The 20,119-nt window shown below is 44.0% G+C and overlaps 2 protein-coding genes across 8 annotated transcripts in view; one reads left to right on the forward strand and one right to left on the reverse strand.

The window, feature by feature from the left end:
* RBP7 (retinol binding protein 7) overlaps window positions 1–16,345 on the reverse strand; it is a 44,981-nt gene extending 28,636 nt beyond the window's left edge. Inside the window, exons 1-4 of one of the 5 annotated variants that reach the window (XM_059875718.1) lie at window positions 16,268–16,317; window positions 15,869–15,958; window positions 863–1,041; window positions 316–417 (exon numbers count right to left, since the gene is read on the reverse strand). In XM_059875718.1, coding sequence (XP_059731701.1) covers window positions 316–417; window positions 863–1,041; window positions 15,869–15,908 — 321 coding nt within the window. In that variant the 5' untranslated portion in view covers window positions 15,909–15,958; window positions 16,268–16,317. Of the gene's footprint in view, window positions 1–315; window positions 418–862; window positions 1,042–15,200; window positions 15,524–15,868; window positions 15,959–16,267 lie in introns of those variants that run through there. The other 4 variants (XM_059875720.1, XM_005216999.5, XM_059875719.1 and 1 more) reach the window with 4 other exon arrangements.
* A 10-nt stretch (window positions 16,346–16,355) lies between these two features.
* The window catches only part of LOC112441838 (uncharacterized), a 30,129-nt gene continuing 26,365 nt past the window's right edge, over window positions 16,356–20,119 (forward strand). For 2 of the 3 annotated variants that reach the window (XM_059875207.1, XM_059875208.1), the window contains exons 1-2: window positions 16,356–16,470; window positions 16,753–16,873. In XM_059875207.1, coding sequence (XP_059731190.1) covers window positions 16,791–16,873 — 83 coding nt within the window. In that variant the 5' untranslated portion in view covers window positions 16,356–16,470; window positions 16,753–16,790. The remainder of the gene's footprint in view (window positions 16,471–16,752; window positions 16,874–20,119) is intronic. The other variant, NM_001366419.1, reaches the window with a different exon arrangement.

The following is a 20,119-nucleotide window of genomic DNA, read 5'->3' on the forward strand; positions in this document are numbered from 1 at the left end:
ATATATATATGTATGTATGTATATACATACACACACACACACACACACACACATATATATATGTATGTATGTATGTCTGGAGGAGGGCTTGGCAACCCACTCCAATATTCTTGCCTGGAGAATCCCATGGACAGAGGAGCCTGGTGAGCTACAGTTTCTAGGGTCGTACAGAGTCAGACATGAATAAAGCAACTTAGCGCACATGCACGCATGAATGTATGTGTAACTGAGCCACATTATTGTACAGCAGAGATTCACACATTGTAAGTCAACTATTTCAATTAAAAAAATAGAGGAACAAAATAGGGCCAGTACCAGGTGGAGTTGGTCCCCTTCAATCCAATGGGTCCAGCCTCTGTTCTTCTTTTCCCCCTTCTGCACACAGGTGAGTCTGTCATTGTCCCAGGTGACCAAGCTCTGCATGAGGGATGGGAGAAAATACTGATTTGCTCTGGCAGCATACTCAGATATGACTAGAGAAGATGTCAAGGACCTTGCAAAACTAAAAGTCTATGTCATGACTTTGATTTTTGCCTTGCAGGCTTCCCTGTTGGCTCCGTGATAAAGACTCCACCTGCCAATGCAGGAGACACAGGTTCGATCTCTGGTCGGGGAAGATCCCACATGCCTCGGAGTAACTAAACCCATGCACCACAACTGTTGAGCCTGTGCTCTAGAGACTGAGCACCACAACTACTGAGCCCACGTGCCTTAGAACCTGCGCTCTGCAACAAGAGAAGCCACCACAATGAGAACGCTTTGCACTGCAACTAGAGAGTAGCCACGACCGCCACAACCAGAGAAAACAGCCCACATGGCAACAAAGACCCAGCACAGCCAAAACTAAATAAATAATTTTTACCTTGCATTTTCTGTTATCCACGCCTTTGTTATCCTCATCAAATTCTTCTCCAACTTTAAATTTCACAACATAGTTCCTGAAGGTGCTGTTCGTGTGGATGGTAAAAGAATCCCCATTCTGTTCAATCACTTTCTGTGGCTTCAGCATCTTGGCTATCTTACGAGTGGCAAAGTCAATATCTTAAAAATAATTTTTTATAAAGAAAAGACATTTAAACATTTACTTGAGACACAAAAGTTAAGGATTTGGCAGCTGTCCTCAAAATCATTGCATCTGATGGCTAGTGTTTCTCAGGGTTTTGGTATAGACAGTTCCCATTCAGTGGCTTTGAACGCATTATGAACTAGAGGTAAAGGCTGCTTATTTTGTTTATTTGCTTTAATATTTATTTATTTGGCTGCCTTGAGTCTTAGTTAGCAACGGGCGGGATCTTCAATCTTCGTTGTGGCATGTGGGATGTTTAATTGTGGCATGCAACTCTTAGTTGCAGCATGTGGACTCTAGTTTCCTGACCAGGGATTGAACCAGGGCTCCCTGCATTGACAGCACAGTCTTAGCCACTAGACCAGCAGGTTAGTCCCAAGGTTGCTATTTTAAATAGAGAAAAAGTAAAAGTCATTCAGTCGTGTCTGACTCTCTGTGACTGCATGGACTTATCAGTCCATGGAATTTCTAGGCCAGAATACTGGAGAGGGTTCCCTTCTCCAGGGGATCTTCCCAACCCCAGGATTGAACCCAGGTCTCCCACATTGCAGGCAGATTCTTTATCAGCTGAGCCACCAGGAGGCAAAGTGCAATTTTAGCCAGAGCTGAGGGAGGTGACAAAGTGAGTGATGAGCTGTGCAGATCTTGGGGGGAAAGAAGTGTAGGACTGGAGAAGGAAATGGCAACCCACTCCAGTATTCTTGCCTGGAGACCCTCATGGAGTCTGGTGTGCTACAGTCAGAGGGGTCACAGAGTCGGACACTACTTAGCAACTGACCAGCAACAGCAAGTGTACAATAGAGCTCACTAGAACTCTCAGGAAGTGCATGTCAGATGGTCTCAGGAACCTTCAGGAGCCTGAGGTGGCTGGAGAAGAATAGGGAGAATGAGGAGGAGGGGAGGACCTAAAGATGAGATTCAGGGTAGCATAAGGGACCATCGGGCTTTAATTCAGAGCATGATGGATTTGGATGGGAGCCACTGGAATATTTAGAGCAGGTGACATGATCTCATTGGCAGGCAGCCACAACTGCTGGCTTGTCATCCTGAACATTCCTATGAGTCACGGGACATGGTTCTCCTATTTAGGGAATGTCCTGTTCATGTAGAATGAAGTTTCAGGAATCATTTCAGAGATTTATGTACTTCATTGCAGATACCTTGGTCCCAGAATTGTCCCTGTTCTAACTTGTTTGCCTAATAGATTCATTTGTTTCTGACATGACTGGCCCTCAGAGCTGGGTGTGCTTTTCAGGGCTGGGTGCCTCACATCTCCATTTCCAGCCTAGAAAACGTGGCCAAGCCCTTCACAGGGCTCCATGAGCATCGCATTAGCCCCTGCCCATTTCTTTTTTTTTTTTTTTAATGTATTTTTTGGCTGCACCACACAGCTTGCAGGTTATTAGCTTCCCCAAACGTAGGCTTGAACCCCAGGCCCTCAGCAGTGAAAGTGCTGAGTCTTAACCAGTGGATCACCAGGGAGCTTCCAGTTCTACTCATTTCTAAGCTCGATGATAGTCTGAATGTCCTTGTCTTAAGAAAGCTGTTTATTTTTTTTGCTTCCCTGGTGGTCCAGTGGTCATGAATCTGCTTTACAATGCAGGGGACACCAGTCTGATTCCTGGTCCAGGAAGATCCCACATACCACAGGACAACTAAGCCCCCTGTGCCACTACTACTAGCCTGTATTCAGCAGTTAGTGAAGTTTGTGTGCCCTAGAGCCCGTGTTCCCCAACAAGAGAAGCCACTGCAATGAGAAGCCGGCACATTGCTGCTAGAGAGTAATCCCCACACACCCGCGTTCTCTGCAACTAGAGAAAGTCAATGTACGATAACAAAGACCCAGTGCAGCCATAAATATATAAATAATTTTTAAAAAGCTAGCTATCTGGAAAAAAAAAAGAAAGAAAGGCTTTCTTAGAATGAAATAATATCATTCATTCTATCAATTTGATAGAATGAAATAATATCAAAAAATAATAATTTTTGGTATATTGTCACCCTGCTTATTTAACTTATATGCAGAGTATATCATGTGAAATGCCAGGGTGGATGAATCACAAGCTGGAATCAAGATTGCCAGGAAAATATCAACAACCTCAGATATGCAGATGATATTAACCTAATGGCAGAAAGTGAAGAGGAACTAAAAGAACATCTTGATGAAGGTGAAAGAGCAGAGTGAAAAAGCTGGCTTGAAACTCAACATTCAAAAAACTAAGATCATGACATCTGGTCCCATCACTTCATGGTAAATAGATGGGGAAAAAATGGAAACAGTGGCAGATTTTATTTTCCTGGGCTCCAAAATCACTGAGGACAGTGACTGCAGTCATGAAATTAAAAATGCTTGTTCCTTGAAAGACAAACCTAGATAGCATCTTGAAAAGCAGAGACCTCACTTTGCTGAAAAAGGTCCATATAGTCAAAGCTATGCTTTTTCCAGTAGTCATGTATGAATGTGCTACGCTTAGTTACTCTTCGTGTCTGACTCTTTGTGACCCCATAGACTGTAGCTCACCAGGCTCCTCTGACCATGAGGATTCTTCAGGCAAGAATACTGGAGTGGGTTGCCATGCCCTTCTCCAGGGTATCTTTCCAACCCAGGTATCGAACCCAGGTCTCCTGCATTGGAGGCTGATTCTTTACCATCTGAGCCATCAAGAAAGGCAAGAATACTGCAGTGTGTAGTCTATCCCTTCTCCAGGTGATCATCCTGACCCAGGGATAGAACCACATTGCAGGTGGAGTCTTTACCAGCTGAGCTACCAGGGAAGCCCATGGATATGACAGCTGGACCATAAAGAATGTTGAGTGCTGAAGAATTGATGCTTTTGAACTGTGGTGCTGGAGAAGACTCTTGAGAGTCCCTTGGATTGCAAGGAGATCAAACCAGTCAATCCTAAAGTAAATCAACCCTTGGAAGGACTGATGCTGAAGCTGATGTTCCAATACTTTGGCCACCTGATGGGAAAAGCTGACTTATTGGAAAAGACCCTGATGCTTGGAAAGACAGGGCAGAAGGAGAAGGGGTCGACAGAGGATGAGATAGTTGGATGGCATTATTGACTCAATGGACATGAGTTTGAGCAGACCACGGGAGACAGTGAAGGTAGGAAAGCCTGGCATGCTGCAGTTCATGGGGTCACAGAGTCAGACACAACTTAGCAACTGAACAACAACATCATCATTTGCAACATATTGGATGGACCTAGAGATGATCATACTAAATGAAATAAGTCAGAAAGAGACACATACCATATGATATCACTTATTAATATATGTGGAATCTAAAATATGATATAAATGATCTTATCTATGAAACAGAAACAGACTAACAGACATAGAGAATACACTTGTGGTTGTGGAGAGGTGGGGAGTGGAGAAGGAAAAGATTGCCCATTTGAGATTAGCAGAAGAAGCTGTTATATATAGGATGGATAAACAGCAAAGTCCTACTGTATAGTATAGGGAACTATATTCAATATTTTGTGATAAACCATAATGGAAAAGAATATAAAAAAGAATATATACATATATTTAACTGAGTCACTGTTATACAGTGGAAATTAACAGAATATTGTAAATCAACTTTTTTCAATAAAATGAAAAAAAGCTTTTTAACCTAGAATTCTAGTTTTTAGCATGAAATGCAAATGATCCAGTCTTTACTTATTTTCAGGAATCTTTAAACATGGAGGCTAAACCCTTCAAATATTTATCTGATTATTAATATGATCAAGCCAAATTTAAAATAGTTATCACTGACTTTCCTTAAACCCTTTTCTTTATGTATAACAAAAAACAAATAAGAAACCAAACTTGAGATGATTATATCAATTATGCTTTTACAATCAGTGAGATGATTTGTTGCTAGTAAATTTAAAACTGGTACTACCACATTATAAGACTGTCACTTAACAGATTGATGGTTGCAGGCTGGCCTTTTTAAAGATCAAAATTTAAACTAGCTTAAGTTCTGGTCATTTTCTGCCAGGTCAACACTTACTATGACCTCAGTGACCAAATTGCTCATAAGGCTTTTGTCCAGGTCAAACCATGCTTTTCCACACCATTGATTTTTTAAGTAGGAAGTATGACATTCCAGCAGATGGAAGTGAAGTGGAAGTCACTCAGTCGTGTCCAACTCCGCGGCCCCACGGACTATATAGTCTATGGGATTCTCCAGGCCAGAATACTGGAGTGGGTAGCCTTTCCCTTCTCCAGGGAATCTTCCCAACCCAGGGATCAAACCCAGGTAACAATCTAAATGACGCACATACCATTATAAGTGTGTGAGCGTATACATTTTAGGGCAGGATCTCAAAGAGGCCAACACAAACACATACTTTTCTAAACTTCGTCTGTTCACATTAACCCTTCATTTCAAAGCCACTTCTTTTTAAAAATTTTTTTAATTTTTATTTATTTATATTATTTGGCTGTGCTGGGTCTTGTTGTGGCATGTGGGATCTTTGCTTGAAGCATACAGGATCTTTTATACATATATAACTGAAACTTTTCATTAAAAAAATTTTATAGTTTGTGAGTGACAAAATGAACAGTGTGTAATGTGGTGTGACCAAAACTATGTTTTAAAAGTTCATTCATACACAGAGTTTAAATCTCAGGTAAAAAAATAAAAAATAAAAAACAGCCACTTAATAGTGTCAAATTTTTATCCCATTACACGTGAATATTGTGTCAGATTTGATTAATTTGTCTTACAGCAAGATCTTTAGCTGTGGCATGTGAACATGCAGCATGTAAGATCTAGTTCCCTGATTAGGGATTAAACTCAGGCCCTCTGCCTTGGGAGCTCAGTCTTAGCCACTGCACCCCCAGGGAAGTCCCCCAAAGCCACTTCTAATTTTGAGGCAATGTGGGTCTTGGAGCCAAGAGAATATGGGCTTTAAATCCCAGCTTATTCAGTGACCTTCAACAAGTTGGTAACATCCTTGTGTTCTCATGTTCATGATGAGATTAAAGGGAAGTCCTGGTCAAGATGGTCAAGCTCTGTAGGCATTAGCTTCCTTCCTGCCTAGAGTGTCATACCCTGGGTCATCCTTGGCTATTGTGGGACCCACCAAGAACTCCCAAATCTGCAGCCAACTTCTCCAGACTATAGAACCCAAGCGAACTTTCTTCAGCGTCCAAAGGACAAGTTGCCTTTCTTTTCCCTTCGATTTGGCAGAAGCTAGGAAAGAGCAATATTGTTGGATCTGCAGGATCAGCTCTACTCAGAAAGGAGTTATTTCCCTCCTCAGAAGAGATGCTGGCTGGGACACATTGAAACAAACTCTGTGGGGCCCGCCTCATTGCAAATCTCTTCTGTGTCTTTCCTTTCTTTTTTGTAGAAAATAGACTTCATTCAGCTTCCCTGGTGGCTCAGACAGTAAAGAATTCACCTGCAGTGCGGGAGACCTAGGTTCAATCCCTGGTTGGGAAGATTCCTTGGAGGAGGGCCTGGCAACTCACTCCAGTATTCTTGCCTGGAGAATCCCGTGGATAGAGGAGCCTGGTGGGCTACAGTCCATGGGGTTGTAAAGAGTCAGACATGACTGAGCGACTGGAAATCATCAGTAAGTTCAGGGGTTTTGAGCATGAACGACCCATTCTCCTTGCTTGGCACTGCAATAAAGCTTTCTCTGCTCCAAACTCTGAAGTTTCCATTTATTTGGTCTCACCATCATAAAATAAAAGTCATAGTTTATGGCAAGACAAGGGAAATTTAAACAAAAATTCTTTGCCTTTTGGCCTTCCCCTCCACCTCCCTCCCCACCACACTGTGTATATGTGTGCATACTTCTGATTCAGTGAAACTTCTGATTCAATGAAACTATGAGCCATGCGGTGTAGGGCCACCCAAGATGGACGGGTCATAATGAAGAGTTCTGACAAAATGTGGTCCACTGGAGAAGGGCATGGCAAACCACTTCAGTATTCTTGCCTTGAGAACCTCATCAACAGTATGAAAAGGCAAAAAGATATGACACTGAAATATGAACTCCCCAGGTCGGTAAGTGCTCCATATGCTACTGGAGAAGAGTAGAAAAATAACTCCAAAAAGAATGAAGAGACGGAGCCAAGGTGAAAACAATGCCCAGTTGTGGATGTGACTGGTGATGGAAGTAAAGTCCAATGCTATAAAGAACAATATTGCAGAGGAATCTGAAATGGTAGGTCCATGAATCAAGGTCAATTGGAAGTGGTCAAACAGGAGATGGCAAGAGTGAACATCAACATTTTAGGAATCAGTGAACTAAAATGGACTGGAATGGGTGAATTTAATTCAGATGGCCATCATATCTACTTCTGTGAGCAAGAATCCCTTAGAAGATATGGAGTAGCTCTCATATTCAATAAAAGAGTCTGAAATGCAGTACTTGGGTGCAACCTCAAAAATGACAGGATGATCTCTGTTCGTTTCCAAGGCAAAACCATTCAATAACACAGTAATCCGAGTCTATGCCCCAACCACTAATGCCAAAGAAGCTGAAGTTGAACAGTTCTCTGAAGACCTATAAGATCTTCCAGACTAATGCCAAAAAAAGATGTCCTTTTCATCATAGGGGACTGGAATGCAAAAGTAGGAAGTCAAGAGATACACGGAATAACAGGCAAGTTTGACCTTAGAATACAAAATGAAGCAGGGAAAGTCTAACAGAGTTTTGTCAAGAGAATGCACTGGTCATAGCCAACAGCCTCTTCCAACAACACAAGAATTGACTCTACACATGGACATCACCAGATAGTCAATACTGAAATCAGATTGATTATATTCTTTGCAGCTAAAGATGGAGAAGCTCTATACAGTCAGCAAAAACAAGACCAGGAGCTGACTGTCGCTCAGATCATGAACTCCTTATTGACAAATTCAGACTGAAATTGAAGAAAGAAGGGAAAACCACTAGATGATTCGTGTATGACCTAAATCAAATCCCTTATAATTATACAGTGGAAGTGACAAATAGTTTCAAGGGATTAGATTTGATAGACAGACTGCCTGAAGAACTATGGATGGAGGTTTGTGACATTGTACAGGAGGCAGTGGTCAAGATCATCACCAAGAAAAAGAAATGCAAAAAGGCAAAGTGGTTGTCTGAGGAGGCCTTACAAATAGCTGAGAAGAGAAGAGAAGCGAAAGGCAAAGGAGAAAAGGAAAGATATATCCATCTGAATGCAGAGTTCCAAATAATAGCAAGTATCCATCTGAATGCAGAGTTCCAAATAATAGCAAGGAGAGATAGGAAAGCCTTCCTAAGTGAACAATGAAAAGAAATAGAGGAAGAAATAGAATGAGAAAGACTAGAGATCTCTTCAAGAAAATTTAGAGATATCAAGGGAACATTTTATGCAAAGATGGGCACATTAAAGGACAGAAATGGTATGGGCCTAACAGAAGCAGAATATATTAAGAAGAGGTGGCAAGAATACACAGAACTATACAAAAAAGATCTTAGCAACCCAGATAACCATGATGGTGTGATCCCTCACCTAGAGCCAGATATCCTGTAGTGTGAAGTCAAGTGGGCCTTAGGAAGCATCACTACAAGCAAAGCTAGTGGAGGTGATGAAGTTCCAGCAGAGCTATTTCAAATCCTAAAAGATGATGCTGTGAAAGTGATGCACTCAATATGCCAGCAAATTTGGAAAATTCAGCAGTAGCCACAGGACTGAAAAAGGTCAGTTTTCATTCCAATCCCAAGGAAAGGCAATGCCAAAGAATGTTCAAAGTACTGCGCAATTGCCCTCATCTCACATGTTAGCAAAGTAATGCTCAAAATTCTCCAAGCCAGGCTCAATAGTACGTGAACTGAGAACTTCCAGATGTTCAAGCTGGATTTAGAAAAAGCAGAGGAACAAGAGATCAAATTGCCAACATCTATTGGATCATTGATAAAGCAAGAGAGTTCCAGAAAAACATCTATTTCTGCTTCATTGACTACACTAAAGCCTTTGATTGTGTGGATCACAAAAAAACATGGAAAATTCTTAAAGAGATGGGAATACCAGACCACCTTACCTGCCTCTTGAGAAATCTGTATGCAAGTCAAGAAGCAACATGGATGCTTCATCAAGCATCAGACATGGAACAACAAACTGGTTCCAAATTGGGAAAGGAATTCGTAAAGGCTGTATATTGTCACCCTGTTTATTTAACTTATATACAGAGTACATCATTCAAAATGTCAGGCTGGATGAAGTACAAACTGGAATCAAGACTGCCAGGGGAAATATAAATAACTTCAGATATGCACATGACACCACCCTTATGGCAGAAAGCAAAGAGGAACTAAAGAGCCTTTTGATGAAAGTGAAAGAGAAGAATGAAAAAGCTGGCTTAAAACTCAACAGTCAAAAAACTAAGATCACGGCATCCAGTCCCATCACTTCATGGCAAATAGATGGGGAAACAATGGACACAGTGACAGACTTTATTTTCTTGGGCTCCAAAATCACTGCAGACGGTGACTGCAGCCATGAAATTAAAAGACGCTTGCTCCTTGAAAGAAAAGCTATGACCAACCTAGAGAGCATATTAAAAAGCAGAGACGTTACTTTGCCAAGCAAGGTCTGTCTAGTCAAAGCTATGGTTTTCCAGTAGTCATATATGGTTGTGAGAGTTGGACTATAAAGAAATCTGAGTGCCAAAGAATTTATGGTTTTGAACTGCGGTGTTGGAGAAGACTCTTGAGAGTCCCTTGGACTGAAAGGAGATCCAACCAGTCCACCCTAAAGAAAATCAGTCCTAAATATTCATTGGAAGGACTGATGCTGAAGCTGAAGCTCCAATACTTCGGCTACCTGATGGGAAAAACTGACTCACTGGAAAAGACCCTGATGCTGGGAAAGATCGAAGGCAGGAGGAGAAGGGGATGACAGAGGATGAGATGGTTGGATGGCATCACCGACTTGATGAACATGAGTTTGAGCAAGCTCTGGGAGTTGGTGATGGACAGGGAACACTGTTGCAGTCCATGGGGTTGCAAAGAGTGGGACACCACTGAGCGACTGAACTGAACTGAAGTGAAAGCTTGGACTCTGCCCCAATTCTCTCTGGAATCTCCTCTGCTCAAGTCCCTACATGAATAGCTTAAAAATTCCCCAATTTTGCCGTTCAAGGAGACACTGCTTTGAGAAAGATCTCCACTGTTGTCCTTATTTGCTTTAAGTAATTATAAATCCTTTCTTCTCCTGGTATTTGGCTTGGTTGTTTCTCTTGGCTGTATGCCCACAAAGAGGTGAATTCGGTTTTCAGGTGACACTACGAGATCTCTTGGGTTGTACTTTAGACACTCTTAGAATATCAAATCTCATCCTACCACCTCTAACAAATAGGGCATCTAACAGAATTCAGAGGCTGTATAGCTTTGATTCTATTACCAACAATCAATGGCTAGTTCTGGGTTTCCAGTTTGGTGCTCTGCTGTACTAACTAGCCTCTCTATTCCAGAAATCCCTAGCACACTTATCTTTCTTCTGGGAAACAGACTGCAAATAAGAATTAATGTGTTGTCTGGATCCAGTATCTTTCTGGAACCAGAACCAAACATTAAAAAAGGAGTCGTGGGACTTCCCTGGTGGTCCAGTGGTTAAGACTCCATGCTGCCATTGCAAGGAGCACAGGTTCAATCCCTGGTGGACAGCTAGGCTCACACAGGCCACACAGTACAGCCAAAATAAATAAACAAAATTAAAATTTTTAAAAATAGGAGCTGTGAGGCAGGATATAAATTCAATACTATTTGGTTTAATCCTCTGTGAAATGGGTTGGATGATAAGTGAATACAGCTAATGTAAATAAGGGCTTCCCAGGTGGTACAATGATAAAGATTCTGCCTTCCAGTGCAGGAAACACAGGTTTGATGGTTCAATCCCTGATTGGGAAGATTCCCTGGAAGAGGAAATGGCAACCCTCCAATATTCTTGCCTGGAGAATCCCATGGACAGAGGGGCCTGGCAGGCTACAGTCCCTAGGGTTACAAAGAGTTGGACACAACTGAAGTGACTTAGCATGAATGCACACAATATAAATAAATAGAGCCTCTGTTAGCCTCTAGGATCTCATACAATGGTAGATAATGGATAAATTTCTACAGAAATCATGAAAAAAGAAGTCTCAGACAAGGAGTCACAGCATAACGTACAGAAAAGTAAGACAGTATTGGAGACAGGTGAAGGATTTCACGAATACACATTTGAAAAACACTGATTACAACAGTCAGAAGGCGGCTTTGCAATACTCAACAGGCTTAACAAAAGATGTTTCCACACACTTGAAACAGTCACCCTGACTCCATTCCCTGTTTTCTTCTCTAAGAAATTTGCTCTAAAAGCCATCAGATCAGATCAGTCGCTCAGTCGTGTCCGACTTTTGGGACCCCATGAATCGCAGCACGCCAGTCCATCACCAACTCCCGGAGTTCACTAAGACTCACGTCCATTGAGTCAGTGATGCCATCCAGCCATCTCATCCTCTGTCATCCCCTTCTCCTCCTGCCCCCAATCCCTCCCAGCATCAGAGTCTTTTCCAATGAGTCAACTCTTCGCATGAGGTGGCCAAAGTATTGGAGTTTCAGCTTTAGCATCATTCCTTCCAAAGAAATCCCAGGGCTGATCTGCTTCAGAATGGACTGGTTGGATCTCCTTGCAGTCCAAGGGACTCTCAAGAGTCTTCTCCAACACCACAGTTCAAAAGCATCAATTCTTTGGCACTCAGCCTTCTTCACAGTCCAACTCTCACATCCATACATGACCACAGGAAAAACCATAGCCTTGACTAGATGAACCTTTGTTGGCAAAGTAATGTCTCTGCTTTTCAATATGCTGTCTAGGTTGGTCATAACTTTCCTTCCAAGGAGTAAGCGTCTTTTAATTTCATGGCTGCAGTCACCATCTGCAGTGATTTTGGAGCCCAGAAAAATAAAGTCTGACACTGTTTCCACTGTTTCCCCATCTATTTCCCATGAAGTGGTGGGACCGGATGCCATGGGAATAACTAAAAAGAAAGCACTGCAAGGCAAAATTCAAAGCCATGCCCTGATCTCTAACACTTTACCCTCCACAAAGATGTCCGATACTAGCCAGAGAAACCAGGGAAGAAAGCACTTATGAGGACTTCTCTGGCAGTCCAGTGATTAACAACCCATAAACTCCCAATATAGGGGCACAGGTTTAATCCTTGGATGGGGAACTAAGATCCCACATGCCATGGGTTGTGACCAAAAACAACCTCCCCACCAAAAAACCACAAACAATCAGAAAAATAAAGCGCTTATGATCACATGTCCCCACTAATTTGAGGGTGAGGTGATAAGTAAATTATCAGGGCTTACTACCTTTAGGAAAAACAATCATTAATTCCTTCTTATGAATTAGAAACAGAGAAGAAATGAGATTCAGATTACGGGTAGCAGAATATGCCACCCCAAGATATGCCACTTTTTCATATTGAATATTTTGAAATGAAGGTCATGGGAAAGCAGAAAAGCCCTGCCCTCCCCCAGAGCAGGACATAATTTTGTAAACATGTCCCTGCTCTCCCTGTACCAGGTTGGACAGAAATTAGGGACACAACTCTGAACTCCTATCAGTCTAGAGATGGCACCAGAAGAATTTACATAACAAACTTTACTAACTCGTTCTTATTTACCATTAGTTCCTGCATGTATTTATCTTCCCAAAATTTGTCACCCCTGGAATCACAAAGCCCTTTGTCTTATCACTTCTCTACAGAATTATTACTCTTTGCTCAGGTGCCATATAACTTCCTTTTTTTTTTCTTTCTTCTTCTTTTAAAAAAATTTTGGCCACACCTGGTGGCATGTGGGATCTTAGTTCCCCAACCAGGGATCAAATCCATGCCCCCTGCATTGGAAGTCGAATCTCAACCACTGGCCCACCAGGGAAGTTCCCTCAGCTCAGGTTCTAACCACTCTGAGACACTCATCGCTGAATGCTCCTGAGTGTATTCACCATGCATGTGTTAACAAGCTTCTGTTTGTTGTCTTGTTATGCTGTCTCTTGGTATAATTTACAGGGTCCCAACCAATGAAACTAAGAAAGGTAGAGAAATAATATTTTTTTCCTTGCCTATACGGTTTCTGTCAGTATGAATCTGATTTAGCTTGAGAAGTTCCAGGCATCCCTGCTTAGTGTGAGAAAGGGAGGATAAAATCCTACCATAGGTTGGGAGATCTTACAGACACACTGGAACCTTAGAATTGCTGTTCAGTCACTCAGTCATTTCTGACTCTTTGCAACCCCACAGGCTGTAAGCCTGCCAGGCTCCTCTGTCCATGGGGTTCTCCAGGCAATAACACTGGAGTGGGTTGCCATTTCCTTCTCCAGGGGATGTTCCCAACCGAGGGATCAAACCTGCATCTCCTGTGTTGGCAGGCTGATTCTTTACCACTGAGCCACCTGGGAAGCCCAGAATGGTACAGTCCAAAATGGCTAAAATACTTGATTTTATGTTATTATTATTATTATTAGGCATGGTTAAAAGGAAAAAAAAAAAAAAAAAAAAGGACCACCTGCTCTCAATTTGCAGATGGAGAAACCCAAGCCCAGGTCAGATAATGTGGAAGAGGAGCCAGAGCAGCCCCCAGTCCCCCAGACTTCCGGAAGCTCCGGCCCGATCAAAAGTGCCCCTGATCAGGGACTTCCCTGGTGAGCCAATGTCTAAGACTCCATGCCCCCAATACAGGGGGTCTGGGATCCATCCCTGATCAGGGAACACGTCCCACCTGCCCCAACTAAGACTTTGAATGCTGCAACTAAAGATCTCACATCTTGCAACTAAGCTTCAGAGCAGCCAAATTAAAAAATAAAGTTCAAAGAAGATGCCCTATCTCCTTTCACCATTCCGATAGCCTTCTCAAGTTCTGCTGGCTGGTAGGGTAGCCAACTTCCACTTGTGTCCGTAGAACATTAGAAACATGGCTAGTCCTGGCTTGAGGCTTAAAATGAACTCCTATTTAAGAACAGCAACACAAAAAGGTGCCTCTGATTGCTGTTATTTAGTCAGAAGCATGAGCAGGTGCTCAGAACCACCAACGCTGACGAATTAAATCACCAGCAGGAGGAACTGAGCATCAGTACCAAAGGGAAGCATTCTACCGTCACGGCAGGAAAGAAACTTAGCGGATCCCGCCGCCCCTCTACATCCCCTGAGGCCCCTCCCATACTTCCTCCCTGCCAGGCAGGGGAAAGTGGAAGCAAACCCTCCAAGCACCGACCCACAGTCCTCCTGGCTGGAATTGGGCCCCGGGGTTGGGGTGAAGAGGTAGCGGCCTCTAAAGGGTCTGGGTTTATTAACCCCCGCCTTTCGATGAGAAGAGGAAACCAGAAAACTAAAGATTTCAAACGTGTCTCCAGAACTCTAACCCGCACGAGAGCCGCCGGAGGTCGCGGGAGGGGCGGGGGGCGAGGGCGGGGCCGGAGGCCAGGCTCGGGACGGTACTCTGGGGCCCCGGAATCTGCGTCCCGGAGCATCTCCAGGGGGCGCTGATGCTGCGGGCCGGGACCTCCCCTGGACTCGGGGATTCCCTCAGCCCGTTGCCCAGAAATCCGCGTTAAAGCGGCCACGGGGCGAGGATCTACCGGGAGGGGCTTCGGGTCGGGGCGCCTCCCCGACACCCATGGGGAACCCCATCGTGTCCCCGACTCTCCCTGCGAGGTGGCCTACGCCACCGTCGCCCCCACCTGCTTGGGAGTCCGCGATGGGACAGGAGCCGTGCCGCGTGGACCGGGCACTGGCGGACAGAGGAGAGGACAGACAGACTGGCGAACTGGGAGAGGAAGGATGGGAGGGACCAGGAGACGGCCGGACGCGTGGAGAACAGGGGAATGCGGGAGACCAAAGGATGGGGGGACAGGCGGCTGGACTGAAGGACTGGCAGACGGACGGAGGTGGGAGACCGACGACAGTCAGACGGACGTTCAGGGGGACAGAGGATAGACGAAGGTGGGGAAGTGGGGGACCCGGAGAACCCGTAGTAAGACTCGGGGGACGCACGGATGCAGGTGAGGGGACGCAGGGAGTCGGACCAGCATGCCAGCCCGGCGGCCTCCGCCCCGAACTGGACGCGTGGCCGAGCGGAGGCTCCGCACGGCCCCTCCCGCCTACCTAGGGCCCGCATGTAGCCCTCGACGTTGTCGCTGCTGAGCAGGTTCCAGGTGCCGCTGAAGTTGGAAGGCATGGCGGGGCTGGGGACAGCACTGGCCGGGGGCAGTGGGGACTGGGAGACCTATCTCTGGCCGGGGAGGCGGGACCAGCAGGACCTCGAGGGGACAGAGCGGGGAGGGGCCATGCGGGGAGCGCTGGGCACAGGCCTCCTGGAAATCTGGTCCACTTCCAGCCTCCTTGTCCACACGCTCCTGTCCTCTTCTGCTTTAACTCCAAAGTGGACATACCCCACACCAAGATCAGAGCTACACTTTTTTCTCTGCCTTCATGTTAATATGCCTTTCCCAGGTGGCTCAGTGGTAAAGACTCCACCAGCAATGCAGGAGACACAGGAGACACGAGTTAAATCCCTGGGTTGGGAAGATCCCCTGGAGAAAGAAATGGCAACCCACTCTAGTATCCTCGCCTGGGAAAGCCATTGACAGAGGAGCTTGGCAGGCTCCAGTCCGTGGGGTTGCATAGTTGGATATGACTGAGCCCACGCACACACATTAATAACCAAGAGATCTCCTTCAAATACATGGCATGGATTGCTGGGTCAGCTGCAAATAATATACCAATAAATCCAGTGCTAGTGGTCTCAATAAATAGGCGGTTATCTTCCTTACCTATCAAGCTGTCCTGGGATAAGTGGCAACTCCATGACATAGAAGTGGCATCTCTGGACTTCCTTGGTGGTCCAGTGGTTAAAACTCCACCTGCCATAAAAGGGGACATGGGTTCCCTCCCTGGTCCGGGAAGATTCCATATGCCATGAACCATTAAGCAGGTGTGCCACAACTACTGGGCCCCAACCCTAAAGACCATGCTCTGCAACAAGAGAAGCCACCACAAGGAGAAGCCCACACCCCGCAACTAGAGAGTAGTCCCCCGTTCCGGAACTAGAGAAAAGCCTGAGCACAGCAATGAAGACCCAGCACAGCCAAAAAACTTATTAATTGAAAATGTTACATATAAAAAAAAGTGGCATCTCTGTATTCTCCTGGCCTTTCATCCCTGTTGGTTACCTCACTGTCATGAGTTGGCTGCTGGAACATCCACATTCAAGGTGGGAAAGAAGAGGCAGAGAACCACCTGCCATTGTCCCTTCACCAGATTCCGGTTTACACTCATTGGCCAAAACCATGTCATAGGCTACTTCTAATTGCAAGGGAACCTGGGAAATCTAGTATCTAGTCTTCAGTCTTGACAGTAGAGAAAGGCAAAAGAGGTGGGTGTTGGGGGTATGGGGTAACCTATAACGTTAGCCCTAAATACCATCTCTATAGGCTGGCTCCAAGACTTACCTGTTCTTTTTTTTTCTTTAAAGAAAAAATAATATTTATTTGCAGTATAAACAAAGTTCTGTTGCTGGCTCGGGAGATGTGTGTGTGTGTGTGTGTATAGGGTCACAAATTATCCTTCATAAAACCTAAAGCAAAACTGGCCACCCTGTTGGCATACTCTCATTTACACAAATCTGATATGTTTTTCTGGGTTTTTCTTTTTAAAGGTAAAAAAGAGAGAGAGAAAGAGAACCATGTACATAGTATGGAAGCTTTTTGTCAATTTCTCAACCGTGGCAAGAATTTCATCTGCTGCCTTGAAGAATCTCTGAAAACCAGCCCTGTGAGGTAAGATGCAGTTGGGCAGAGTTTCCGCGGCCTCCCTCACATGCTGAGTGCTAGCTCGCTCAGGGACCCTCCCCCAGCCTCACGCAGTCCCACCACCTGGGAAAACGGAGTTTGGAGAAGGAACAAAACTGGAGGAGGGTAATGGAATCTGTGGCTTCGTTCTGTGGACACGGGGCATTTCTTTTTTTTGTTTAATTTTTATTGCTGTAGAGTTGATTTACAGCGTTGTGTTAGTTTTAGGTGTACAGCTTATCTGTCAACTTCTGATCTCTCACATGAGCGCCAGACTCAAGTACATTAATAGCCAACACCTATTGAGTGATTACTATGTGTATTATCATTTATCACAAAATCCTACCTCTCCAATAGTTACTTTATTTATCTCCATTTGAAAAAGACAAAACCTGAGACAAAGAGAGGTTAAGTGACTTACCTAAGGTCATTCAGTTGGTGGAAGAGTCTGGTTTCAATCTCAGATAGCTCGACTACCAAGCTCATGTGTCACCTCTCATCACTTAAGGTGCCTCTTGGATATCCTAAAGGTACTCAAATGTAATATATCCAAAGCAGAAAGCATAACATAAAATTATTCCTTGGCTTTCCTCATCTCTATAAATTGTACCACTAGTCACCTGTTAAATCCAAAGCCCGGTAAACACTGGATTTTTCCCCTTTCTATTCACCCATATCCAATCCACCAGCAAATCCTGTTGGTTCTTCCAACCTAACCCAAGCCACCATCATGTCTTGCCTCCTCCCTGGGCTTGTTGCTTCTACTCTTATCCAACCAAACTATTTTCCATTCTGCAGCCAAGAAAGCTTTTCAGAAATATAATTCAGATTTCATTACTCCCAAGATTCAAATGCTTCAGTGTGTAAATATTTGAATCTCTTTAAAAATCTGAGTCACCTTTTCAGAGCAACCTTCTGGTATACAATTACTCTGCATCACAACTCTGCTTATATCCTTTGTAATTATCATAGTCCATAATTATCATTTTTTTTTGCTTTATTTACTGACTACTGTCCTCGCTTCAGCAGCACATATACTAAAATATTTACTGACTACCTTTTTCATTAAAATGTCAAGAGTAGAGACTGTGTTCATATTATTCACCTCTACAGTATCCCCAGTGCCTAGCATGCCTGGAAAGTGATTATTAAATGTTTGTTGAATGAATGGCTATGAACTTTCCAGAGGAAAGATGCTATTTTTATTGAGGAAACCAGGGGCATAAGGCAAGGAAGTGCTTCCCTGGTGGCTCAGACAGTAAAGAATCTGCCTGCAATGCAGGAGACCCAGGTTCGATCCTTGGGTCAGGAAGATCCCCTGGAGAAGGGAATGGCTACCCACTCCAGTATTCTTGCCTGGAGAACTCCATGGACAGAGGAGCCTGGCGGGCTACAGTCCATGGGGTCGCAAAGAGTCAGACATGACTGAGCACCTAACACTTTCACATAGTGACATTCAGTTCAGCCGCTCAGCCGTGTCCGACTCTTTGTGACCCCATGGACTGCAGCACGCCAGGCTTCCCTGTCCATCACCAACTCCTGGAGCTTGCTCAAACTCATGTCGATTGAGTCAGTGATGCCATCCAACCATCTCATCCTCTGTCGTCCCCTTCTCCTCCCGCCTTCAATCTTTCCCAGCATCAGAGTCTTTTCCAGTGAGTCAGTTCTTTGCATCAGGTGGCCAAAGTATTGGAGCTTCAGCTTTAGCATCAGTCCTTCCAATGAATATTCAGGACTGATTTCCTTTAGGATGGACTGGTTTGATTTCGTTGCTGTCCAAGGGACTCTTAAGATTCTTCTCCAACACCACAGTTCAAAAGCATCAATTCTCTGGCATTCAGCGTTCTTTATAGCCCAACTCTCACATTCATGCATGACTACTGGAAAAACCATAGCTTTGACTAGAGGGAATTTTGTTGGCAAAGTAACGTGTCTGCTTTTTAGTATGCTGTCTAGGTTGGTCATAGCTTTTCTTCCATGGAGCGTCTTTTAATTTCATGGCTGCAGTCACCATCCGCAGTGATTTTGGAGTCCAAGAAAATAAAGTCTGTCACTGTTTCCATTGTTTCCCCATCTATTTGCCATGAAGTGATGGGACCAGATGCCATGATCTTAGTTTTCTGAATGTTGAGTTTTAAGTCAACTTTTTCGCTCTCCTCTTTCATCAAGAGGCTCTTTAGTTCTTCCTCGATTTCTGCCATAAGGGTTGTGTCGTCTGCATATCTGAGGTTATTGATATTTCTCCCAGCAATCTTGATTCCAACTTGTGCTTCTTCCAGCCCAGTGTTTCTCATGATGTACTCTGCATAGAAGTTAAATAAGCAGGGTGACAATATACAGCCTTGACAAACTCCTTTTCCTATTTGGAACCAGTCTGTTGTTCCATGTCCAGTTCTAACTGTTGCTTCTTGACCTGCATACAGATTCCTCAGGAAGCAGGTGAGGTGGTCTGGTATTCCCATCTTTTTCAGAATTTTCCAGTCTGTTGTGATCCACACAGTCAAAGGCTTTGGTGTAGTCAATAAAGAAGATGTTTTGCTGGAACTCTTTTGCTTTTTCTATGATCCAGCGGATGTTGGCAATTTGATCTCTGGTTCCTCTGCCTTCTCTAAATCCAGCTTGAACATCTGGAAGTTCACGGTTCATATACTGTTGAAGCCTGACTTGCAGGGTTTTGAGCATTACTTTGCTAGCGTGTGAGATGAGTGCAATTGTGCGATAGTATCAACATTGTTTGGCATTGCCTTTCTTTGGGATTGGAATGAAGACTGACCTTTTTCAGTCCTGTGGCCACTGCTGAATTTTCCAAATTTGCTGGCACATTGAGTGCATCACTTCCATAGCATCATCTTTTAGGATTTGCAACTTGAATTCCATCACCTCCATTAGCTTTGTTTGTAGTGATGCTTCCTAAGGCCCATAGTGACACTGCATTACTCAGAATGAGGCTATTGATTCTCATGAGTACAAAACATTGATTCCTTTGGTGGAATATGATGGGATGATATCAAGTCCTGGGATTAGATAAACTTTACCACTTTAAGGGCATAGACCTATGAACTCTGACCAGATTTCTGGAGCATGAAACCTATTTAAATTCCAGATAACTAAGGGAACAGGACATGGAGAAATCATATTTCCTTCCTATCCTTAAAATCTTATTGTTCTAAATGTTGGCCTGAAAATGAAATTCACAGGAATAACTAATAATAGTATCAGCAATTGCGCTGGTTG

The sequence above is a fragment of the Bos taurus genome, chromosome 16 (genome assembly GCF_002263795.3).
Source record: "Bos taurus isolate L1 Dominette 01449 registration number 42190680 breed Hereford chromosome 16, ARS-UCD2.0, whole genome shotgun sequence".
NCBI classification, from domain to species: domain Eukaryota; kingdom Metazoa; phylum Chordata; class Mammalia; order Artiodactyla; family Bovidae; genus Bos; species Bos taurus.